The 27,131-nt window shown below is 36.2% G+C and overlaps 1 protein-coding gene across 6 annotated transcripts in view; it reads left to right on the top strand.

The window, feature by feature from the left end:
• Positions 1–26,496, top strand: part of EPC1 (enhancer of polycomb homolog 1) — a 54,418-nt gene extending 27,922 nt beyond the window's left edge. For 2 of the 6 annotated variants that reach the window (XM_063303452.1, XM_063303451.1), the window contains 13 exons: positions 2,174–2,333; positions 4,244–4,389; positions 4,468–4,674; positions 6,672–6,820; positions 8,107–8,266; positions 8,843–9,019; positions 9,103–9,192; positions 9,278–9,426; positions 11,621–11,973; positions 21,884–22,002; positions 23,096–23,237; positions 23,376–23,736; positions 25,137–26,496. In XM_063303452.1, the coding sequence (XP_063159522.1) occupies positions 2,234–2,333; positions 4,244–4,389; positions 4,468–4,674; positions 6,672–6,820; positions 8,107–8,266; positions 8,843–9,019; positions 9,103–9,192; positions 9,278–9,426; positions 11,621–11,973; positions 21,884–22,002; positions 23,096–23,237; positions 23,376–23,736; positions 25,137–25,209 (2,226 nt within the window). In that variant the 5' untranslated portion in view covers positions 2,174–2,233 and the 3' untranslated portion in view covers positions 25,210–26,496. Of the gene's footprint in view, positions 1–2,173; positions 2,334–4,243; positions 4,390–4,467; positions 4,675–6,671; positions 6,821–8,106; positions 8,267–8,842; positions 9,020–9,102; positions 9,193–9,277; positions 9,427–11,620; positions 11,974–21,346; positions 21,451–21,883; positions 22,003–22,050; positions 22,170–23,095; positions 23,238–23,375; positions 23,737–25,136 lie in introns of those variants that run through there. The other 4 variants (XM_063303454.1, XR_010067929.1, XR_010067931.1 and 1 more) reach the window with 4 other exon arrangements.
• Positions 26,497–27,131: the final 635 nt, after the last annotated feature.

Genomic DNA, 27,131 nt, shown 5'->3' on the forward strand with positions numbered 1-27,131 from the left:
CTGGAATTTACCTCCGATGTTTCTAATTTTCTGGAAGAGGTCTCTTGTCCTTCCTATTCTATTGTCTTCTTCCACTTCCGCGCATTGCTTGTTTAAAAATAATTCCTTATCTCTTCTGGCTAACCCCTGGAATTTTGCATTTAATTGGGCATATCTCCCCCTATCACTGTTGCCTTTTGCTTTCCTTCTTTCTTGGGCTACTTCTAGTGTCTCAGCAGACAGCCATTTTGCCTTCTTGGTTTTCTCTTTCTTTGGGATGTATTTTGTTGCCTCCTCTTGAACAATGTTGCGGACTTCTGTATAAAAATAAAGTTCCATGAGTTCTTTCTGTTTGTCCATCAATCCCAAAATAAAAGTCTCTGGTTTTGATTGTATATTAGTCTTTAAGATCTTCTGAATTAAAATATGTATTTGATCCCAAATATTTTTAGCTTTTTTGCATGTCCTCCAAAGATGATAAAAAGTCCCTTCTTGTTCACACTTTCAACATACATTTGAAGACCTTTTATACATTTAGACAATTTATCTGGTGACAAAAACCAACAATACATCAGTTTATAAAAATTCTCTGTAAGATTATAAGTGTAAATTTCAATCCTTTCATCCACATATTCTCCCATTGTTCTATTTGTATATTATACCCAAAGTTTTTAGCTCATTTTGTCATACAACTTTTAACTTGTTCATCTGTTTCTAATTTCAATAAAAGTTTATACATCTTGGCAATAACATGTTCATCATTTGTACAGCGTTCAAATTTGGTTTTACCATGTTCAGAATCAAAAATTCTTCTATCTGCTTTAAATCATTCTAGTAACTGAACATATTGAAAACCAAGGAAGTTTAGGAGACAACCTAGCTTTGTAATCTATTCCATAGCCTCAATATGGCACAGTAAATAAAATTATTCTTAAAATCGACATTGTCCTTATCATACCATTAGTAGCCATGCCATCCAAATCTCAAATCATGCCCTTCTAATTTCAGTAACCTCCTATTTCTCAAAGTCACCCAATCTTTCATCCATACTAAGCAACAAGCTGCAAAGTACATTGTCATATCTGGTAAACCTAAACCACCTCTTCTTTAGCATTGAATCTGTGAGAGGATCTTCCTGATTATTTTGACATGTTGCAAATGGTTCAGAAAACAGTAGTGAGGATACATTGCTGGTCCAGTCCATGTGGTTTGGTGAATAATACCTCCTGTTTCCTCTTGCCTAGTATTAATCGCATTTGGACCATATGAATATCTTGTAGGTAGGTTTGCACTTGAAGACTATTTGGAAACTGCTATTAGTTTAGCAGTAATATTGGATTCTACTTCAAAACAGTATTGGAAGGATACTGTATTTTAATCTGTTGGAATTAACATTTTGATTGTTGAAAAAAATTTTTTTTTAATTTGCCCTCTACCAACAACAGTTGTCTGCCTCAGATCAGACTTCTGCTCTACAGCATGGTTTAAAGAATGTGAACAAAATATGAGTACCAGCCGCTGTGACAATTGGCAGGCTCTCTCTTAATTACAAGTTGTAGAAAATTGTGATCTACCATTTCATTAAGAGACAGATTTATCCTTAAAATAGTTAATATGATAGCTGATAATATCACTTAATTATAAGAGGGAGGCAGATTTTCTTTAGGGAGTAGAAATTGTTTTGTTGCATGGCTGGGGGAAAAAGGCATAGATTCCCAAGGCCGGTTTCTATTTGGATTACTCTGCTTAGTTGGTGCTCTGGCTAATGATTACTAGAACTACCTATTTAAATTATATTACAAAGAAAAATATTTTAAGAACAAACAAAAATCAGTGCTTAGTTTGTTTCATATTATTTTTATTGACTCTTTTAAAATATATTTCAGACAGTGATTATCATCATAGGCAAAAATGACAAATACTGAAATCGTTTGGCAAAATTTCCAGTTTTATATTGCGGTATTTGTGATTTTGGCTTACTTTTAGTAAGCATGAAAATCAATGCTAAGTGGAGGCTAAGAATCTGTATAAGTTCAACTGATACAAAGAAAAATACCTGCTGAAACAGTTTTAATATTAATTCAACTGTTCTGTTTCCATATTAACATTCATTTATACGCACACACACACACACAAACACAAATATACAGTGCATATTTCAATTTTCATCTGTCTTGTTTTTAATGAACTGTAGGAACATCATCTCCAGCGGGCCATTTCAGCACAGCAGGTATATGGAGAGAAGCGGGATAATATGGTTATACCAGTCCCAGAAGCAGAAAGTAATATTGCTTATTATGAATCTATATACCCTGGAGAATTTAAGATGCCAAAGCAGCTTATTCACATACAGCGTGAGTATATCTTTAAACTGAATGTTTAAAATCAACTAGATTTTTTAAAATTAAAGTAGTTTCGTAGATTCACAATCTCCTTTGGATATAAAGAAAGATATATTACTTCATGTAAGTAATTAGATTTATTAACAAAATTTGATAAACAAAAAATATTGAGTTCAAAATAGTTAAAATTGTGTTATTTATATGCTTTCTTATATAATAAAATATAATAGTGAAATACACCAGTATCCCTTATAGCATTCTTTGATATAGTTTACGTGGCATGCAATGACATAGTACTGTATGGCTTTACATGTAGATTAGATAATTTGTAACTTGTTCAGAGTTGTCATGGACCAACTGAAAATTTATGTACTTCACTAACATTCTTATATCAAACTTAACATTGTCAGGTAGAGTTTTTCAAATTTGGTCAAAAAAAATGGAATTGGAGATGCACTACCCAATGGAAAACAATTCTCAGGGACTATGAATCCTTTTTAATGTAGCTGTCAGTTGATATCCTACAGTTTAGAAATAGACACATTGATTGATTGATTGATTGATTGATTGATTGATTGGACTTCTATTGCTGCCCATCTCCCCCAAGAAAGGGGGACTCTGGGCAGTTTACAGTAAAACCAGAATTAAAATCATAAAATATAAATTAGAATAAATAAACCAATAAATAAGAATAAGATAAATACCAAACCCAAGGGGCAACGTTCTTATTCGATGGGAAAGACCTATGGTGCTAGCCACCCCCAAGACAAGCTATTACCTCTCCCACCCCAAGCGAGGCAGCAGAACCAGGCAGAACCAGGTTTTCAAGTTCTTCTGGAAGGCTGGGAGCGAGGGGGCCTGCCTTACCTCCGGGGGCAGAATGTTCCACAGTGTGGGTGCTGCTGCAGAGAAGGCACGCCTCCTAGACCCCGCCAGGTGGAATTCCCTAACCGGTGGGATTCACAGCATGCCCTGTCTGCATGACTGGGTAGGACAGGTCGACGTTAAGGGGATGAGACGGTCCCTCAGGTAACCTGGCCCCATGCCATGTAGGGCTTTAAAGGTCGTAACCAACAGCTTGACTTGGATCCGGAAGCAAACTGGCACCCAGTGCAGCTCGCACAGTAAAGGTGTTATATGTGCCGATCTCAGGGCACCAAGAATAACCCACGCAGCTGCATTCTGGACCAGCTGTCTCACAGTATGGGGAATACACAGGTCTGTTTGCATAGTGTGCTCACGGCTGCTGGCATCAGCACGTTGCTTTTAAATGTGTATTCCCCATTGTGTGCCTGCTTACTTTCCTCTCCAATCTTTCTGCTTTGCAAGGGGGGAGAGAAAAACAGCAGGTCAGGCACAGGATAGCGCATACTGACTTTAATGGCGATCATGTGACTGGATACTGTGAAGGTCATAAATGCGGACATTGGACATAAAGTTACTTTTTCAGCACCATTGTAACTTTGAATGGTTGCTGAACAAGGCAGTCTGTAAGCAAGGACTACCTGTAATGGGATAGATCTACCAAGTCTGTCTTATTCACCCTGAAAATGATACAGTTAAATAGCCTTTAATGAAGAATTGATTTATCTGGTGAAGGCTATTTTACTAGACTTTAAGCCCGTGTTCATTTGGTAATATTATTTCAGCCATTTATGTGCATTCTGTCGTATCCAGATAATGATTAGTTATCCTAAATCCATATTCTCAGGACTCATTAAGGAGTATAATTTTATAGTCAGTAGATTACAAGATGGCAGGAATATATGTGCATATTTTCAAACGCTTTTAATTTGAAATATATATTAAACTCTATTGGCTTCAGCTCCTATAAAATAGCAGTTTCATCTAAATTACTTTTTTCTATTTTGCCTAGATTAACTGAAAAACAAAAAAAAAACTAAATGTTTTTCTCTGTTCAGCTTTTAGTTTGGATGCTGAGCAACCAGATTATGATTTGGATTCAGAAGATGAGGCCTTTGTGAATAAGCTGAAGAAAAAAATAGATATTTCTCCTTTGCAGTTTGAAGAAATGATAGATCGACTTGAAAAAGGAAGTGGTCAGCAGGTATAGTGTTGTTTCAAATTTGAAATTGTTTTAAGGGTATGAATATATGAAAGTGACATACTTGGATTTTACCTTTAGCCAGTCAGCCTGCAGGAAGCCAAGCTACTCTTGAAGGAAGATGATGAACTGATTAGAGAAGTATATGAGTACTGGATTAAAAAGAGAAAAAACTGTCGAGGTCCCTCTCTTATCTCAGCAGTGAAACAGGAGAAGCGTGATGGTTCCAGCACAAATGATCCTTACGTTGCATTTAGAAGGCGAACAGAAAAGATGCAGACTCGAAAAGTGAGTATGCGTGTGTATGTGTGTAAATACAGTCTGTATATATAGGCTATTTCTCTGCTCTTACTGCATTCACAGACTGCTGTCCAGGGGCCTTTTTAAAGTGACCCAGATTCTTTTACAGAAGGATGGGCTATTAAACCCCCATGTGACATTAGCAAAGCACTTTGTGGATAAAAATCGCTTGTGTTCACTTCGAGTCGGAAGCCAGTTGGACAGAATTCAGAGAAGTGTGAGGGTGATGTTTTGCAAGGTTTCCTGAGAAAGAGCTTGAACATGTTGATCCTGTGGAATTGGGCAGTCTTTGGTGAGATGAGTTTGACCCTGCCCCATTTGACTTGTGCAAGCTGCCAAAGAGGGAATGGGAAGATGGCTCAAGCCATAGTGGACACCTTGTGGGATGTCTTTGAAGGGGGCATTGTACATCTTTTCCTTAAGGGGCTGACATTTCACCCAGTTGCATTGGACAGCTGTCACCCAGTCTGCAACCTTCCTTTCTCAGGGTAGGTTGTTGAGTAGGTACTTGTTTGGCATCTGCAAAGGACTCTGAAAAAATGGATTATCTGGACTCTTTTCTGTCAGGTTTCAGGCCTAGGCATACAATGGAAATAGCATTGGTCATGTTCATTTATGCTTTATAGGAGGAGCATGACCCTATTGGTCTTTTTGGTGTCCCTTGATGCCATCAACGATGGTATCCTTCTAGACCATCTGTGAGTGTTAGCAGTGGAAGAGCACCGTTGTATGCTGCTTCCACACCTTTCTGAGTTCATGGCCCCAGCTGGTATGTATGGAACAGAGGTCAGGCCCATGGGCACTTCATTATGGAATGTCTCGGGGCTCAAACCTCTCCCCCATCTATATGAGGCTGGAGGGAAGAAGTCAGTTGATAATTTGAGGTATGGTATTACCAGTATGCAGATGATCCCAAATTATACATCTCCATCTCAGATCAAATGGGAGATGGATGGGAGTCCTGACTCAGTGGTGACTGTAAGGGTCAGGATAGGGAGAAAGAGGTTGAAACTCAACCCAGGCAAGACAGAGTGCCTGCTAATTTAGAAGCCAGTTGATTCCAGGATAACACTAATTTCAGCTCTTGATGAGGTTGTGCTTCTCCAGAAGTAGCTGATGTGCAATCTCAGGGTCCTCCTGGGCTTCCAGCTCCTGTTAGAATAGGAGGTGGAAGTTGTGGCCAGGAGGGACTTTGCTCAGTTTTTGGCTTGTGAATCAGTTGCTCTTGTTCCTAGAACTGGTAGCTGTCACTCATCACCTTGTTACTTCATGTATGGACTATTGCAGTGTGCTCTACAGGTCACTGTCCTTGAAGAAGCTCTAATTATTGCAAATGCAACAGCTCATGTATTAACACGGACAGCTTGATGTTTCCATATAACAGAAGTACAGCAAGAGCTGTGTTGGTTGCCAGTCTGCTTCTGTGTACAGTTTAAGATGCCTGGTGCCACCTTTAAAGTCCTACAGAGACTGCTTACTCCAAATAGAATCTGCCTGCCCAAATTGTGTCTGCAAAAAATGTCTGATGAGAATCCTATGAAGCGTGGTGGTAGGGGATTCAGAAGCCAGCATTTTCTGCAGGCGCTCCTCTCTTTTGGAGTGGCCTTCCATCAGAAATGAGATTTGCATGTTCACTATGGATGTTTAGGAAGCTTTTAAAAGCATGGCAATTTCAGAGAGCATTTGGGGACTAAATGGTTGTTAGTTTGTTGTACCTGGGATGAGTAAGGGCACTGTTAATAATAATTATGAATACATTATGATTATCAGATTAGTTACTGCATTTTTGTACTGTAATACTGCAGTTTTCTGTTTTGAGCTACTTAGAGGCACAAGTGGCATAAAAGTCTTCATAAATAACTATTTAGAATTTGTGGTTGAAAAAAATGATTATAAACAATATTCAGGTATGAAAATACTTGATATATAATAGTTTGGGGCTAAAAATATAAATGTTCCATTTGTATATTTACTATATTTTGCAGAATCGAAAGAACGATGAAGCTTCTTATGAAAAGATGCTTAAACTGAGGCGGGATCTGAGTCGTGCAGTAACAATTCTAGAGATGATAAAGAGAAGGGAAAAAAGCAAGAGAGAGTTACTGCATTTAACGTTGGAAATTATGGAAAAGAGGTAGAACAGTTCAATTTTGGTTTTAAATTATGATCGCTGTTAAATAAAGATCTTATAAAATTTCACGTAAATAATAAGATGTTATAAAATTAGAATATTTTTTTTATTTGCTTCACATTTGTAACATAGGTGTTCTTGTGAGTGAATATGTGGGCATGGGGATAAAAACAGTGTTTTAGATTATCAAGCAAACTATCTTGACTTCTTAGTTATCATTGGCAAGTCTTGCCATTTTGGAGAAAAAGATTATTAGGGGTTAACGTGTCCTGATATCTTGAATTCAGTCCTGTTGCCTCCAAATAGGACTGGAAATACTCCTTTCTAAGACCCTGAGAAGCAGTGGCAGTTGGACCACACGGTATTGAGGTAGTGGATAGATTAATCTGGTTTAGTGTAAGTCAGTGTCACATAAAGGATCTCTTTTGTAATTTTGAAACCAAGGCAACTTTAGGCATCTATCTGGAGTTATATAAATGAAAAGCATATATTAATTTACAGGGGACAATTTTTTTTCATTCTAAAGGGAGAATATTGGTTGATTGGAATGTATTAAAATATCTTTAAAAATAAATTAAGAGATCCTGTATTGAACTAAGATTGTAAGAGGGATTCAATTTACTATTTTAGAAATCTGTGGTAATACTTGGTAATGATCAAAGTACGGTAAGTCTGCTTTGCTTGAAATAATATCATTAAAGATCCATTGTGCATTTAGAGTTGGAAATACTGATTGAAAATACATGTTATTCTCACTGTTATCTGAGGTGTATAAAATATTTAGCACTCTAAATGCCTTGGTTATTTCAACTCAGAACACTTCTGGCAAGGTGAAGACAGCATCAGAACAAGTCCTGTGAAGTCAAAGCAGCCCTTTTTGAAGCTGATTTTTTTTTTCCAAGCTGAAAAGAGATATGCTGATCTCAGAACATTTCAAATTTGAAAGATTTTGCATACTTACAGCAATCATTCTTTCAGAATGTATATTCTAAGTATTTCTGTAATGGTATTTTTCTTCTTGAGTAAGACTTTTTAAATTATGCAACACTCAAATCTAGATCAGCAGTTCTCAGCGGGGGCAATTTCCCGGTGAATGAGCTTGAACTCCCAGAATTGTCAGCAATGTCCATTTTGGCCGGGAAATTCTGCAAGTAAGGTCCATGTATCTGGAAATTGCCCAGGTAGGGAAATGCTGATGTAGATTTGGTAGATAATAAAAATACAGATATTAACTATATAAACTAACATTTAAAAGTTCTGGCAAGTTCAAACTTTTTCTTAATTTCCAGATATAATTTGGGCGATTATAATGGAGAGATCATGTCTGAAGTAATGATACATCGACAGCCCATGAAGCCTACCTATCCTATTCCTGTTATTCCTGTTCCTAATAGCACTCAGTTTAAACACCAAGAAAGTATGGAATTGAAGGAATTTAAAATAAACAAGGTGACTAAATCTATTAATTTATATATATATACATATATATATATACAGTGCTATACATATTACTTACTTGAAAAAAATTGCCCCTTTGTGATTCCATGCTATAAATGTACTTAAACCATGTGAGTAGTTAATTTCATTCCATAAGACTTCAAGATAACTGGTCTCTAGGTAGATACTGCTATTTATTATTCCCTGTGGTAATTAATTTGATAGTCCATTATGTTAAAGCTTCCTATAAATTAATCCTGGTTGATCTTGAAAATCTAAGCAGAGTCAGACCTTGTCAGTATTTGAATGCGAGCTCACCAGGAAATCCCAGAGCTGTGCTCTAGATTGTGAAGTTGGAAAAAAAAATGCAAAAGAGAATTCTTACTAGAAATGTTCATGAAGTCACCATGAGTTAACACTCAACTTGAAAGAGGCTTTACATGATTATCTGTTAGGGAAGGAGAAATCCCTCTTTACCTCTCATTTTATCACAATGCTGCATTTTAAAAAAATGTTACTAAAACTAACATCTCCTAATGGATACAATTTACTCAGATAAAACTATTAATGCATATTGTCTTCATGCAGCAAGAGAAAGCTGATGCTATACGACCGAAGAGAAAATATGAGAAGAAGCCCAAAATTGTACCTTCATCGGCTGCTATTGCTACTCAACAGACAACTCCTGCTGCACTGCCAATCTTTAATGCTAAAGATATGAATCAATATGACTTTCCCAGCTCTGATGAAGAACCTCTTTCTCAAGTATGATGTCTACAGTTTCTTTGGTTCAGGGGGAGGAAAGATAACTTGTGTCTTTATTCTTATCTGTTGGTTTCTTTTTGAAGGTCTTGTCTGGCTCTTCTGAAGCTGAGGAAGAAAATGATCCTGATGGGCCATTTGCTTTCCGTAGGAAAGCAGGCTGTCAGTATTATGCTGTAAGTCTTGAGTTTCTACAGTTTTGTTACACTTATATTAATTAAAATTCATGTTTTAACCCTTTTCAAATATTTCTTTTCAAAGCCTCATTTAGACCAAACTGGTGACTGGCCATGGAATAGTCCTAAAGGAGAAACATTAGGAGATGAACGTTATAGATATTGCTTAACCACCCTTACTGTGCCACAAAGGTGCATTGGGTTTTCACGTAGACGGGTTGGACGTGGTGGAAGGTAGGCTAATTTATCTTAAAACTCCCTACACTAATATTATATTGAAAAGTTTGATCATGATGTAGTAAAACAATTGAAATGTAGTTGTAACTTATGCTTGCTCAGTTATTTAAATTAGTACATACATTTTAATTAGCCATCTGTATTCTTAATCTGTACCTTGGACTTGATTAAGATGATCTTCTCCCTTCTGTTATAGAAACACACAGCCTTATTGTGACTTTTCCCCCTTGGATCCATTTAAAATCCATGATTTAGAGGCTAGTGGTAATCATATTTCACTTGTCTGTGCACACTATAAGTTACCTGAAAATAATGGGAAGATCCTGAAAACCTGTTGACATGTTATCAGACCTCTATTATGCCTACTTGAACTATAAGTTTGTGGGACAGGTGTGGTAGTTCATCCTTCTTGAAAGTAGGTGCTTCATGGTGCCCCTGTGGATCTGTGCATCTTCTACTTAAAGGTGTAGGTGCTTTGAGGTTCTTCTGAGATCTTTGTATGCACATAACCGGAAGACTATAGGTAGGCCTCAAAGCAGCTTGATTTCTCCTCAAGTGATTTTCATGGGTATAACATTTTTTTTAAAATTTAACTATAGGTTGTATTAAAATCCATGTCAAATTACATTAATAATAACTAAGGACTTCTATGGCATCAAAAATAATAACTAAGCATATCTTGTCTGGATTCTTTTGTCAAGAGTGAGCTTTAATATAATATCGACTTCAGCATGTAATATGTTTCTTAAAGAATATTACCCAGCTATGCTGGAACCTTCAACACTGCTTTATCTTATAAAAATTAGGTGTAAAGGTATTATACATTGCTATTACTGCAGATGCAGATCAGCTTGGAAAGAAGTAGTATACTGATGTATTTTAGTATTTCTTAGCATAGCTTTGTTCACATTCTGCAATGAAAACCCTTCGACAAGGCTCCATAAACTACTTTCCTATCATCACATTCAAAACTGCCTCAAGTTAGAGGCTTGTAAGAAGAATACACCATCTGTTGTATGTAGTGATCTACTTACTAAAGTATTTTTAAGCATTTATGTGTATATTTTAAAAGATGGATTATTTTTCTAGATTTAGAGGGATGAGGGTTCTTTTTATCTTAATTCCAATGGGATTTTGCAGCATATTCATTCTCTAATTATCTTAGCCTTTGTCCCCTGCAGCTATATTTTTACACAGTTATTAATTATGTTTTCCTTTTAAATTTGTTTACAATCCTTAAATTATGAAAAGGTTACATTCACAGTAAGGATCACTTACATTTTTGATGAAAGAAAAAATCTTTTAACTTTTAAGTAAACTTTGCATGCATTTGCGCAGTGAATGCACTTCTAGTATTTAGCTATCCTTGTTAAAAGTGACAGCTATCCAGACTGTTGTTTTGCTTTCCTCCACTAATCAATTCTAAGGTGCAGTCAGCCTCTTTATATATCCACTTACAGTGGTTTGACATTTTGTCTAATTAGTCAAATACTGACTTGTTTCACTTCAACTAGGGAATTACCATGCCTGTAGCAAGTTGGAGTTTGTGAACCTGAGGCTCCTAGTTACCTTTCAAAGGCAGGGTTTTTTCTTGTAATTAGAGAAAGACATTTCTTGCTAAATTGCTATAATAAAAAGGTATACTTTATCAATTTATTTCACTGTATGTTGTCTTGCTCTGTTATATGTAGCTCTTAAATAGGGCTGAGCTTACTTCAAAAATTATTTTTTACCTCGCCCAAGCATAAAATCTCTTTACTATACATTACTATACATTTACTATACTTTACTATATGTTTAAAAAGCCCAAGTTTCTTTCAGACTTCCACATAAGCCTATTATTAATTCCCATTAATTAGATTCATTTTAATTAGTCAACTCATTAAGGAAGTAACACCTTCTTTCAGGCTAGTGTGGAAGCATGAAAAAAGACCTGATGCTTTAATAAGTAGAAGAGAAGAAGTACAGGGTTTTCATGACGTCCTGACCATTTCTTTCAAATAATTTTCAAATTGTGCCCGGCCCTGTTGTAAATGTTTTTCCTGTAGTTGAAAGAACCAGATTGAAAGATATTTTCACACAGAATTTCCCTGCTGTTTCTTCCTAACATTTTAAAAATAAGTTTTGGATGAAGATAGAAATGACACTTCGACTTGTATGCAATTAAAAATAGCCTTCTTTCTATTTTTAGGGTGCTCCTGGACCGAGCATATTCAGAGAAAAACAGTGCATTTTGCCAGCTGGATTCAGAAATACTTTCCTCACAACTACACTCTTCAGTCAATCAATTTGCCAATACCTCAGAAACAAATACCTCGGACAGATATTTCTCTAAAGACCTCAGTCAGATACTAGTCAATATCAAATCATGTAGATGGCGGCATTTTAGGCCTCGGACACCATCCCTACATGACAGTGACAGTGATGAACTTTCCTATAGGAAATTACACAGGAGTGTAAATCGAGCAGGCACAGCACAACCTGGGACCCAGACATGCAGTACCTCTATACAAAGTAAAAGTAGCAGTGGTTCAGCACACTTTGGTATGTTGATTTTGACAAACTTAATTCTAAACATATTTTTGGCAAAAGTCCAATTTTTATTTATTTCCTCCATATTTTTCTCAGTTGTTGATATTTATGCTGCGTGTTTAAATGCCATGCTAAAGTTAAAGATTAATGTAGTAGATTTGGTCCAGACTTTTTAATTTTTTTTAATCCATTCAATCGTGTCTGATTCTTGGAGACTGCCTAGACAAGTCCCTGCAGTTTTCTTGACAAAATTTTCAGAAGTGGTTTGCCAGTGCCTTCTTCCTAGGGCTGAGAGAGAGGGACTGGCCCAAGGTCACCCAGCTGGCTTCATGCCTAAGGCAGGAGTAGAACTCACTGTCTCCTGATTTCTAGTCCAGTACCTTAACCACTACACCAAACTGGCTCTCTGACTTTAATTACTGAATAGCTATATTTGAATCCAGTCCAGTGTTTTTAGCAGAATTTTATAGAGCGCTCTCCCTAAATTTGCTATTTATCTTTGTTTTATTTATATTTACTAGTTTTGACAATTTATAATTTGCTATTAAGAATGCAAAATAAGGAATTGATTTAAAATGTTCAGGACATCAAGACTTAAAAGAGAGCCAGTTTGGTCTAGTGGTTAAGGCTCCAGGCTAGAATCCAGAAGCCTGTGAGTTCTAGTCCCGCCTTAGGCAGGAAAACTTGCTGGGTGACCTTGGCCCAGTCCCTCTCTCTCAGCCCAAGAGCCAATCAGGCGTGGTATGAGAGTTCTGGTCCCACCTTAGGCATGAAAGCCTGCTGGGTGACCTTGGGCCAGTCACACACTCTAAGCCCAGCTCACCTCACAGGGTGGTGGTTGTGGGGAAAATCAGAGGAAGGAGTATTAAGTATGTTCCCTACCTTGAGTTATTTATAAAAATAATAAAGGTGGGAAGGAAATAAATAAATAAAATCCAAAATCTAGCAAGACATAAAATCCAAAATCTAGCATATACACAATCATGAAAAGTCCCACATGTACTATTAATTGTTGTTTAAAAAGACCAACTTGTCAGTGGTATTTTGGTGGGACAAAAAGAAACCACCAGTGAAAAACTCATTCAGGAGTGCCTGTAACCCCTTTGGCAGTGTAACTACCCATCTATGTCAGATCTTAAGGAGATGGTAAGAATAGGATAAAATGCTTTTTGGGGGGTGGGGAGAGAAACCGTATTAATCTGTTGAAAGGAAGTTATTCTATCCTGACTTCCTGTAAAAGGTTCTTGTTTTAAAAAAGTATTATACAATGATATCTAAAAATGAGCAAGAATATAATTTAAGACTACAGTAGTTTTTTGGCAGTTCAGAATTAATATCTCCAAATTGTATACTTTGATGAGTCAAGCAGCCTGGGATATGGTTAATATGGATATGGCCTTCTGATTGAACAGCACTGCCATAGAATTCTGGAAGCAGTTGCCAAGACTGAGATTGTGTTGGTTAAATATGTAATTTGCAAATGTAAATCTTGAGAATGTAACGTTTCAACTGTGATCATCATCTTGCTGTCCTCTGTAACTGATACAAACCTCTTTTAAATTCTGTTGAAATATTCTGTAGCAATGGATATGTTTCTTAAAAAAAAGACAAGGAAATCATCTCTGACATGGTTGAATAAAAAGAATATGTATAGTAATGTCCCTAGCAATTTTATTAAGACTTTTGGTGATCTTAATTGTCTAATCATTATGTTTACTATAATTGCTATTTATGACTTGAATAATGGATCAAGTCAGTATAAGACTTAAACAAAGCTTACTAAGTTTTATAACTAATTTCATCAGTCTGTTTGAATTACATAATTGGTTCCAGACAGAGATATGAGGATATGAGAATAGTAATTCATATGATACCAAAATAACTTAGAACTCTTTAGCTTATTGACCCACCAAAAGAAAACCATCTCAACCATCTCCTGTTATCTTGTGTTAGCAGGAAACTTCCCCTGTCCCTTTACCATAGCTGCCTGTCCTGCTCTGATGAGTTTGCATGTTGTTGTATTGTTACAACTAGTTATACCCAGAATAAATAGCTTGCACAATGCTCTAGGAAAAGTTAATAACTATAGCTAAAGATTTCAAGGCTTATAATTATAAAAGAATACTGATAATCATGTTGAAAAAATATTTATTTCAAGCCATTGAAGTCCAACAGTGTGTTTAATATACATTAATATTGAAAAACTTGCTGAATAAATATTTAAACTAAAATAACCAATACACTTATTAAAAGAGTAAGTGCTACTGAACACAAAGGAAATTAACTTCCCAATTGACAGGCATAGTTTATTTTGTTCATACCATGCTTTTGGACTACAGTTGAAATAAGTGTTTCTGATTGCTATAAAAAGCTAGAATTTGACAGTACACTTTGAAATAATTTAAAATATATTCCACAGACTTCATAAGCCCAGTTCATAGGCTGATTGTTTTGACATAGTGCAGCAAGTCTTTGGATGTAACAATTCAATCATGGTTAGAAGCTTCTGAGTTACGTAGTCTTCCCCTTCTTTCCATTCCCATAATCCAGTTTCATATCTGTCATTATCATTTAGGAAAGCCATAGTCTTCAGTTGTTGCTGAATCTGGCAAATTATGGTTTGTGTTTATTTTCCAACCTAAACTGAAAACTATAAAGTACTAGCTTAGAATGGAATTGCATTCACTTGTGGCAATAAGCCTCTATTTATTCAATGAAAAATGTCCTAGGAAGAACCTGAGGTGTGAAAACATAGGATAGCCTAAGTATATTTTAGTAATCATGCCCATTGTGGATCAGGAGGTCTTTTTTATGGTCACTCTTGCCTTGGTCATCATGCAGTCACATTACTGCGATGTGTGTTACATTGAGCTGTCCTTGAAAATCACTTGGAAACTGTAGCTAGTCAACAATGCTGTGGTGTGAGTAGTTACGGGCCCAGCTCAATAAACCCATGTAGCACCACTGCTCCATGAGCTGCACTGTTGGTTTCTGGGTACAATTCAAGGTGCTGGTGATCATCCATAAATCCCTTCAGGGCATACGGCCTGGATAGCTGTGAGACAGCACCTTTCCACTTGTCTCTGTCAATCCTATAAGATCTGAAAGGTCAGCATCCTATGAGGCCCATTGACAAAGTAGCAGCATCTTATGAGACCCCAGAGGCAAGCCTTCTCTCTTGCCACAAATGCCCTTGGAGCAGTATCTCCCCCCTCCAATCCCAGTTCCGTATGGTCCTGACCCTGCTGGCTTTTAGAAAAGAACGTAACACCTGGTCCTTCCCAGAAGTGCTGGGTTAGGATGGCGTGTGGTCCTGCTAATCATCATGTAAGGGTGATATACGTATTAATTGTTATATATTTAACATTGTTTTTCTTCCTTAGCACAGTCCTCTTTTATTGCTGTGGTCTTTTTTTTAATGATCTTTTAAACTTCTCTAAGCTGCCCAGAGTTGCAGGAAAGCAGGGGGCCTTATATATTGATTGACTAATTTGATAAAATTAATACCCATAAAATGTCCCAGAGACTTTATCATTGCCTTGGTACAATTACTGATGAATTGTAATTGGTAAGAATTTAGATAGTAAATGTCAAACAGAAGTTGTCTTGTGGACTGTATCGCTTTAATCAGTGACACGTACTTTTTAATCAGTAAATTAGAGTGCAGTTTTAATATATGCAACAACTACATTCTTAAGTAAGGGAGATAAGCATTTTGTGATCAAAATTCTCAGATGACCAATGCTTGAGATAGATGTACTTTTCAAGGAACTCAAACTTAACAGCTCTAATAGGTCTAATTCACTCATAATACTAAGCCATAATATGGCTTGTTTAGTTGATTTAGCATGATAGTGAATGTATTCATTGTGGCTTAATGTTACTTGTACACCAGACCATTGTAGCTTGTTCAGTAAAGCATTTGAGGTTACAAGTAGAAAAGCTTTAGTGAATTTAGTATGTTTGAATATAAGGAAGGGAAAACAAAATGGGAATTAAAACCATCCATAGTATTTGAGGTAAATTCTTGAAATAAGGAATATTTTTAAACCTTGAACAATACTGAGATTCAAATCTTACTTTTAAAAGCTGTATGTGTTTACAATGTACACTGAAGTTCAACTTTAGTTTTCATAATTATTCACATCAAACAATTAAATTTCCATGAAAGGTTTAAGGCAGCCTTTTAAAACATGTGTATATATTCTGTAATTGTATAAATTATTTGATCTCACTGCAGAAATAATTCCTTAACTGAAAGCTTAAGTAGCATAGTAATCAGAAAGGTTGTTCAAAGCTTCAGAAGAGGTGCTGTCATGATTCTCTTCCTTTTGGTGTACTCCGATGAGGGGAATGATTTGGAAAGCACTTGTTACTGTCTTTAGATTGTGTTTTTCATAGAGCACCCTAGAAATATGCATGCTGTTACATAGGCAGTTGATCTATTGCCTTAACTTCTATGAATAAAGTATTTTCTTCATTGTAGGTTAGGTTTGTTTTTAGATTAGTACAGGCTGTTTCATGTTTGTTACTTACATAATTTCACATAGGAGAGTTGAGCTGAGAAAGCGTTATTGGCCCAAAGTCACCCAGTGAGCTTCCATGGGTAGATGGAGAATATTTTCCCCAAATAGGAGCCATTATTCCCTGTGATCATTTTGTTGAAGAACTGAACAATACTTACATAAAAACATCAGATTATCAACATTTTCTCCATTTTTGTAATATTTAAATTATAAGCCATTTACACAGAAAGAAAGCAAATAAAATACTCAGATTTTTAAAACTCTTTAAAGTCATGATGTAGCTTATTTTGCAAGCATATTCTTCAGGACAGTTTTCATCATAGGGGTACATGCACAGCTTCTTTCCTCAGTAAAACCTGACATGATCATCCTGCACAGATGCATGTGCTTTTGTGTGCCTAAGCCATATCTAGTTTAGTGCCAAGACAAATCAAAGATATGTAAATGTTTCAAATCAAACCAAATTCAGTTGGCTGCCCTGAGCATTCTAAAAATGTTTCAAGCTCAAAACAGAATATTTTGTGCTTGGGACAAAGCTGTTTTAACTTCAGAGCACTTCCAAAGTGCTGGAAATAGCTTGTTTTACACTGTTTAAAATGGCTTGATTCAAAACATTGTGCACCACAAGTCTGAAGAGTGAACATCTTTCGTTGAAGACAAATTTCATACATGACAATTTCATTCAAATTGTAATATGTTGAAGGCGGCAGTTTTAACTGAAAGTCTTTTATGAAAGGTATACCAACAGTAGCTCAGAGATAAAATAGATCATAGGAGGAAAATTATTAGAATAATTTAAAACTAACTATCATCATTAAGTAATTTTGTATATTGCAATAGGATCTCTGTATACTGATCATCTCAATTTGCATACTTCTAATAACACTGCTGATTAAATGTGTGTGTTGACTAAACTGATCAACTTGTGTAGAGTTTTTCTTCCTTGGGTTACTTGAGCAAAAAGATAAGGCATGAAGAACTCTCCTTTAAATTGACACATCACACTCAGGGCTGAGACACATTGCACCTTTGTAGAATGTTCTATTATATTGAAGTTTCTAATCCCAAGCATTATAGTTTTGAAAAGGATGAGGAAAAATTAGAGTCCCTGCTATGTAAGAACCAAAGAGTTTAACTTTGGTTATTTAACTGTTATGTCTCTCATTACTAGCTTATTAAAGAAACTGTAGGGTGGTAAGTGTTCTGTGGCACCAAGGAGTGTCCACAGTGATAACAATTTTACTAAAGTTTTGCTAATTAAAGTGAAAACTTTAAAAAGCTAATAAGCATGAAAATGAGTGCACTATACAAGCAGGCTCCAATCAGAACAAAAGTTCTAAAACCTATGCTGGCTTTCCTATCTCCTATTTTACTACCACATGAAAAATACAGAATTTTGTATTAAGTCTGAGGTTGTATGTTTAATGTTTTCTGAGAGGTAATTAGCCATAGAGAAGACTACCTTGCAACTTTTAAATGTGTGAAGCTAATTTAGAACCAAGAAACCTTTGGTGTCTGAAGTCCCCCCCCCCCCGACATAGCATAGTTTTTAGCAACAGAAAATATAAAAACTCTGCTAGGATTGAACTATATTTCATTTATTAAATATATTTCTATCCCACTGCATAGGGATTACATAGAATAAATAATACCACTTAAAACATCCACATTACAGTCTTAAAAGTTAGGTTTTACTTTATATAGTGAACGCTCTTTATGTTTTTGTCCCTGCTAGTCATTATTTTGGATATATATTCTGCAATTAGTAAGAATTTTGAGGCACTGCAAAATATAGAAGTAGCAGACATGTAGGCTGAAGGAAAAAGCTGTACTCTCCATAGTAATAAAGCATGTTGAAACTTTCTGCCTTTTAAGCGCATGCAGAGGTTTGGACTCTGGACTTGTAGCTTTTTGTTCCAAAATCCTCTTAGGAAATACAAGCTGTTTTTAAGATTTCCCTTTATTTTAAGTCCTTTAGGAATCACATAGTCTGGATCTAAGAGCGAGTCTCTTAGTCCAGTGTATGCTTTTAAAAAAGCCTTCAAGTCAAACTTAATTCCTGGTAACTATATGGATTAAAGGTTTTCCCTTGACGTAAAGTCCAGTCGTGTCCGACTCTAGGGGGCGGTGCTCATCTCCGTTTCAAAGCCTTGGAGCCGGCGTTGTCCATAGGACACTTCCGGGTCATGTGGCCAGCATGATTCACGGAACGCCGTTACCTTCCCGCCGAAGCGGTACCAATTAATCTACTCACATTTGCATGTTTTCGAACTGCTTGGTGTGCAGGAGCTGGGACGAGCAACGGGAGCTCACCCCGCCGCGCGGTTTCGAACCGCCGACCTTCCGATCGACAGCTCAGCGGTTTAACCCGCAGCGCCACCGCGTCCCATAGAACTATATGGATACAACCATGCAATTTCTTTGACAATATTAGGGAAGGGCTTTGGCTTTGCCGCCTTCCTGGATTTTTTTTTTTTTTTTTTTTTGCTTTTTAATCTATTCTAAATTCTAAAGCCCTTGAGCTCCCTGGGACCACCTCACCTAAGAGTCAGGCAGCATACAACTTTAATAAATTGTTGTTATCTACCAGGCTTTGTTCTGCTTAGCTTCTAAGAGTTCAAGCAGATGCTACTACCTGCTGAGACTAAGAAAGGATACCCTATAAGTCGGTGGATAAATTGCATAAACAAAGTTACTTTATGACTAGAAATTACCCTAAATAATCAAATTATTATTTGAGTCTGCGCAAAGAAAATTACATATTAATCCTTACTTGGCAATTTGCAGTGTGAATTTCTAAATTTTAAAAATTTAAACTCGGTCAGTTCCTCAAGAAGCACCAAATTTTACAAATGTGAGTCGACCATGGAGAAAAGCTGTGCTTTCCTGTACAGCTGTGTGTCTCTGCCTGCGTGGATCCAGGGAATTAGAAACAGTTCACCAAATGCTGCTATATGGTAACTCCTACGTAACTAATCAGAATTGCTACATCTTACTCATGCTGTATCACTACCAGGAAGAATGGATAATTATTCAGAGAACCTTCTTTTCTCAGATAGGAAATTACCTATTACTATATGGTAGCTAAACATTACGTTGCTGCAATGAAAACAAGACTATAGCTGATGCAAGTCCAAGCACTTTTCCCCCCTTTTTAGTTTAACCATGATGTGTAATTTGCTGAGAGTTGATCAAAATAAAATTGATTGAGTGTAGAGGTGAAAGGAAATTGGCTAAATCTCAAAATATGTTCTGCTTGCATATGTATTAGTTGAATGTAAGGACTCTGTCCATTTTCCATGGAGAATATTGGTATTTTGTGGTGTGATCTTTGGTGGTGTGGATCCTTAAAACACATATATGCAGAGATGAGCATGCCTGAGTGAATTTAAAATCCCTAATTTTGTTTAGAATCAAGCATTTAAAAACTCTCATTTTAAAATTTAAAAATACACATTTGGGGGAAGAAATTCAAACTAATTTATATATCCTGAGCTGGAACCAAAAAAAACTACGTATGCAATTGTTGCTGTGTGTGTGGGGGAAAATAACCAGTTTTGTGTATTCCATGCAAGTTTGGCTTGCATTTCTCAAACAACAGCTTCATCGGCCACATGAAAATCATTTCTGAAACTGAAGAAGTTTTTCAATAGTGGTTTAATACAACACAGAATCCAGTTACTTAAATGCAAAAATTCTGAGCATTCCTAAAGAAGCTCTTCGTATTAAAGCCAGTACAGTTGTTCTATTACTTGCATTATTTTTCTATGAGTCTGTACAAGCTATGCAGCCAAATGGAGAAAGGCTAATGTGAAACAGTGACTGATGTGAAATACTGCATAATTAATTTTTTTTTGCTTGGGAATTAATTTATATTAGATTTCATCTAATCTACACTCCACTTATGCTATAGCTACCAAATGCATACATTTTTCTATGTATGCATTGTGCAGTGAAATGAAGTTAAGAATGTGGGATTTAATACAAATATCTAATTATTATCTTGACTAATTTTCTTCCACCATTGTATCCTTAACAAAATGTGTATGTAGGACCATATTTTCATTCCTTATTCCAAAATCAATACCACAAACAGTTATATTGGCATAATAGTTCATCATATATTTAAACTATTTACTTTGCAGCACTATGTATATTTTTCTTATAAGTATATTGAGCACAAATGAGGTTCAGCTTAAACAGATGAATGTTAAGGCTGGATCTAGCCAAATCTGTTTCAAACTTAAATGTTTTTGCTGCAATCTAAAATCTAAAAATCATCATTCCTTGAGATCTGGGGTGAGAGGAGGGAAATAAATTTCAAAAGGCCTAACATTTTTCTGCACTGGAATACACTGAGACCTACAGAGAGGCAAAAGAGCTGTGAAGGTAGTCTGAGGTTGTAGCTATGAAGTTGATGTTAATCAAAAAGTGTATGGTGCACCAACCTTCAGTGAGTTGTGTTACTAAATATTCTTTCTCTGCCTTTTCTTTTAGTTGAGTTTTATGCATATTGGTTAGTGCAGAACAAAGTTATATATAAGTAATCTGTTTTTGGAACTTGGCATGTATCTGTATTGTGCTGTCTTGTGTATGAAATTAAAAGGTAGACAATAAGTTTTAGTTTTTGTATTAGGAAGTTTGCTCTAAAATAATAATAGTATCTGATGAAGTAAAATGTCCAAAATTCTGTATTTAAAACAAACTGAATTTGGAAAACCTGCCAGTTTATTCTAGAAACAAGATTTACAATTTATTCTTCAGTCTAAATTCACTTTAAAAGTTTACATTAGGGAGATTTTCATTAAGATGCAGTGAAACAAAAATTGCAATGAAACTTCTCTATTTTCTATTTTTAGAACTCTCCATAGACAATAAATAGTATATAATACAGTCTTTCTTCATTCCTCTGTAAATCAGCATAACCAACTCCGTTCTTATTGACTGGATTTTTTTCCCCCAGGTGGGTTAATTGAGGGAAATTGAATTATTACAATGTCATCATTTATATTCTAATTTTAATTCTTTCTCTCTCTCTATATATATATATATATATGTACACACACACATTCTCAGTTGAACATCAGTATTATCTAAAAATAAGAACAAAGAACACATTTTATCTGACATGGGTATCAGAAATTTTGTTAGTATGATAACCATAATATGACAGTTTGCTGTCCTGGAACAGCAATTCAAATGTTTAATCCTGCATGGAATACAACCAAGTTTTATTTTGGAAGTGCAGTTAGTATGAGCTCCCACTAGAGCTGGAGCACTGAATAAATGTACAATGCTTAAGGCCTGTGCATTTTGAGCATTCTTTAGACTAAGGGATGCACATATAAGGTCTACATATTTTGATACAGTATTCTCTCATTTTATATTTTGTTCAGCATTTACAGCCGAACAATACCAGCATCATCAACAGCAACTGGCACTAATGCAGAAACAGCAGCTTGCACAAATTCATCAACAGCAAGCAAATAGTAATTCTTCTGCGAACACTTCACAGGTGAGGGAGTTGCCTGTATTATGATTTATTCCTCATTTTTTCCACCAGGGGTCATCTCTAATTCTCAACTGTTGCCATAGCATCTTGCAGCTAATCAACAGGAAAATGGCTTTCGCTTGAATCTCCATCTTAGCCATACTCTAGAGTGTTTAGAAGTGATGCTACAGGTGAGTATAGATGGCACGACTGCTGCCTCCTCCTAACAGAAAGAGAGGGGTTTCAGTATTTTGAAGCATTGTAAATATGCAGCAGAGGGAGCAAGGGGAGGCAGGCTGATGTCAACAGCATCACAACATTGAATGCACACCCCAGAGGGACAGAGCTTGTGTTGCAGTGCTGGCGATACCACGATACATGCACTCTACAGAATTCCAGATAACTCATTAATTTAGATTGTGTATGTTTGCATCCATTTCTCCTTCAAATAAATTTACAGTTCAATCCTTCCATAATGTGAATGACAACATATACTTCAACCTCCTCCGTATTTTTAGAAATTAATGCTTTTTATCTCTTGTTATTAATTAACTTGCTAAGGGATAGAAGAGCCAGTTACAATATGTGGCATTTGGCTGAGTTACTGAGTTTTTTTATTTATTCAAGTATTTTAAGAATAGAAGATGCTATGTATTAAAATTCCAGTGAAAAGACCCTTCTTTTATTTAATCAGAAAATACCAATGATTAATTTTATAGTTAAGTATATATTTACTCACTGCTGGTAATCAAGTATTTGCTTTAAAATAATGAAATGGGATTTTTTAAACATCTTTAGTGCATGGCTGTTATTTCTCTCAGGAGTGTGTACTCTTCCCTCCCCTACATACCCTGGAGTAGTCTGGAATAAGAAATAATCAGTACTTGCTGTTAACAGAAACAATAGAGAATGGTGACTTTTGCATTCTCTATTGTTGGGCTCTGCTTTTGTGGGGCTATTTGACATTTTAATTATAGTGGCTTTTGACATCATTACTTCAATTATTTTTAACTGGTTTAATTTTATGTAAACAATTTAGTATTCAAAAGTGAATTAAACTGTATTTATTGCATTATTGTAGCATCTGTAGCTTGATGTTGTTCTTTCTCTTTAAAAGGGTTTTATTTCCAAGACATTGGATTCTGTCAGTGCTCAGTTTGCTGCTTCAGCCTTGGTTACATCAGAACAGCTCATGGGATTCAAAATGAAGGATGATGTGGTGCTTGGAATTGGGGTGAATGGCATCCTTCAAGCCTCAGGTAAGATCTGGTAAAGATCGTAGTGCCAAAAAGTGTAATTGTGTGTGTGTGAGAGAGTGCAAGTGAGTGAGTTAAGCCAGTAACCTGCTATTATGGTCCTCAGGGTTGACATTATGGCTTCTTTTCCTTATTTCACAGGAGTATATAAGGGCTTACACTTCAGTAGTACTACGCCTACAGCACTTGTACATACAAGCTCATCAACAGCAGGTTCAGCCTTGTTACAGCCTTCAAATATAACACAGACTTCAAGTTCCCACAGTGCACTGAGTCACCAAGTAACTGCTGCCAATTCTGCAACAACTCAGGTTCTGTTTGGGAACAACATTAGATTAACTGTGCCCTCATCTGTTGCCACTGCAAACTCTATTAATACGCTCAATGCACGGCACATACCTAGGACTCTAAGTGCTGTTCCATCATCTGCCTTAAAGCTGGCTGCAGCAAACTGTCAGGTGCCCAAGGTGCCAGCCTCACCCTCTGTGGACACAGTACCAAGGTAAGTGCTTTTGTTACATTTCATCACCTTGAATTCTGAATATCATTGAAAAAGAAAAACTTTATGGGTGTCTAAGAAAAGTAGTCTCAGGAGAAAATTCTGTCAAACTGCCTCCAACTTCTGCATTAAGAATATCTTAATGAAAATGGAAGTTCTATAGTTCGAAATGTTAAATAACTCTATGGTCAGTTTATATAAAAAGTGGGACAGACTACTTTTGTAAAGCTTGATTTTCCAAACAAAAGGGGCCTTTTTGGTGCTGCTGTATAAAAACACCTAGCAAAGTCTAGTTAATTAACAGCTTCTCTAATTTCCATTACTTTCTTTTAGTAAAATTGGAACCTGCTAATCATTCATTGTAAAGGATTCTAAAGATCACACTTTTTATGTTTTTAATCTTACTCGGTTTTGTTTTTCATTTTACTATTTTTGTTGTAGATTTGGGTAACCCAAGCATGCTGTTACCTCTAACTTGGAATGTGTATACAGTAGTGCTTGTAACATTAAGGTTGATATGTTCAAACCCTGAAAATAATATTGCATATGGTCTGATTCTCTCCTCTCCCCTTTTTTACTTTCAACATTAATACATTAAAACCAGTGTGGTGTAGTCATTAAATTGTTGGAGTGGCTCCACAGAAACCCTGGTTTAATCCATCCTTAACCACAGAAGCTAGTTATTGTCTTCAAACCAAACTACATCACTGGGTTGTTGCTTTGCGGAAAAATGAGAAGAGGGAGTGCTGTGGACGCCACCTTGAGCTGTTGAACAAAAGGCAGGATATAAATCTGACAAGAAATTAAATACTGGGATAGGAGATTATCTGGAAATTCCAGAGCCATAAACTAGGAACTCAAATGAAAAATCCCAGAAGATGACTCCATGGATTTGTCTAAGAAATCACCAGGACTCAGGCGTCCCTCAAAAAATTGTTCATTTGTCTTTTCGTCAATTTGATTGATATATTCAAACCTCATTATCTCTATTTTCATTATTGCCCCATTTGGGGGTTGGAGGGAAGGGTGTTGGATTAATTTTATTCTATCCAATCTTAGCTACATTAAATCTGGGTAGCATGTAGTCTTTCCTTGAAGATGTTTAGGAATACAGTATTCTTCTAACGAATTGACTGTCCAAACAACAAATTGATTTTTCTATTAAAATACTTCTTTGCAGTTGGTAATACCTCAGTTTGAAGTTTAGATGGTGCATTTTTTCACAACATTTCCATAGGTATGAGACAACACAGATTTGAAAATGGAAAGAAATATATTATTACACTACAGTGAAGTTCCAAAAATGGAAAATAAATATTTTTACTATGTTTTTAAGTGGGACTTTTTTTTTCCTATTTAGATACTTACCAATGTATTTTTTTCTCTCCACTTTTATTTCACAGGGAAAACCATGAAACAGAAAAGTCAGCACTGAACAATATAGCAGACAATACAGTAGCAATGGAGGTGACGTAGTTTCTGTAGTAATGAAACTCCAACCTATCGGAACTTGTTTAGGTGCTATGCATCAGTAGCAATTTGAATGCAAGGGATGATGGAATGCAGCCTATTGTATTTCCATGGCAGCTGTGGGGACTTGACAGCAATGCACATCTCTCATGCTTTGGTTTTTCTATTCTTACTGTTAATAGGAAAGAATCAACATCTGTAAATTAAGACTACAGCAATTATCTGTACAGTACTGCGTATTTGTAATACCCTTGTATATATGTTACTTGAATACAGAACCATTCATTTGTGATGCTTTGCACTTGGGGTGGGGGGGAGGGAGAATTGCAACAAAGTAAGAGTGTAAGAAGTGAGATTGTATAGAGATGAAGTGTCATGACATCATGTGCATGGTGCGGAACCTGCTGTTTTATCTATTTATTGTGCCGTGTTTACAGTTTTTTGTACACTGTACCTTCATTGGTTCCTGTGCTGTAGTAAATGTGTTAGGTAGCTGTGGACTCCTTGGTATTTTGTAAATGGTATTAACATAACTTGGTTCCCCCTCTGGGTCCTTGAGTTTTTTGTGTATCATGTGAAAAATGGTGACATACATACAGAACTTTTTAAAAGGCATCAGTTTAAAAATGGGGAATGTACTACTCAATAGGATCTTCCTGTTCTAAAATCACAAGGCAAGTAACAAGCTAAAAATGAAGTCTCATGGATTCTATCAACTGACTAGCTCACAAGCATGTGTGCAGTTTCTGGTACTTAAAGCACTAAAGTTATGTTGCTGCTCTTCATATAGCCCCCTCTGTGTCCCATTTTCTTATGCACCAAAATAGTGGTGTCAAATCAAGTATGCAAATGGAGTCCTTACAACTGGAGTTTTATGTTGTCTTGCCATTCTTTTGATCACAAAGTATATTTTTTTATTGTGTAATTGTTATTAAAGACTTCATTCTTCACCTGTTCTAAAAAAAAAGGCTATAAGGGAAAAGAATGCAGTAATTGCTGTACGTGTCTCATCATTCCAGTTTCTGAAAACAGCCAGTCTTTTTCCCCCCTTCCTTTTAAGATTCTCCAAAAGGCTGCAAGGCCAGAACCACAACTGTCGGGTGCCTTCCTTTGGAAATATTTGCCTCTCTTCTGTGAAGAGAATGGTACTTAGGACTCTACTAGTGCTTTGTCAGTACCGGTCTGAATGCCCACTCTGATGGCGTACATTATCCTTAAGGTTTTTAATCCCACCTGGAAATTGTGATAGAACTCTCACAAAATAAACCCAGGGCATTACATGTTGACAGAGAAGTGTGTGGTGTGTTATACTAATTTCATTTTATGAATTTATTCTGAGAGAATGTGACCCAAAACAGCTGAGCATGCTTGTTTTTAAATTAAAATATTTTTAAAGTAATGCAATAAATGAATTATGGGGCTCACTGATCAGTGGCTTCCATCACCTAGAGACTGTTGAGAGTTGTTGAACAAAAGAAAATGGGACAAAGGACTGGTATGGTTGGGGTCCTAATACTTAACTTAGAAGTGGAGTGAAGCATTGGGTGAATCATGCCTGGTACAAGAAGCCAAACCATGAACAGATGACTACTTTACAAAAATTTCCAGAGTCTTTCAAAGATCATGTTTACAAAAACCTGATTAAAATTACAGATCATTCCAGATAGAAGATAGACTAGATCACAGATGGACTGTGGTTACCATAAAAAAAAAAGTAAGGTTTCATTGTGCAATTATTGAGATCACAGTCCAAAATAATATAAATCTCAGAATGAATTCAGTTGTCTGCAGCTTTTCAGGCAGAAATCATAGTAACCCTTTATTAACTCTGGCAAGTTGCTCTTACCTGCCTAGTAATTATAACAGAGTACAGAGGTAAGTTGTGTATGGGAAAAGTCTGGCAGAGCAGTTTTTCACAGGGTTGGAGG

This window comes from Candoia aspera, chromosome 4 (genome assembly GCF_035149785.1).
Source record: "Candoia aspera isolate rCanAsp1 chromosome 4, rCanAsp1.hap2, whole genome shotgun sequence".
NCBI lineage: Eukaryota > Metazoa > Chordata > Lepidosauria > Squamata > Boidae > Candoia > Candoia aspera.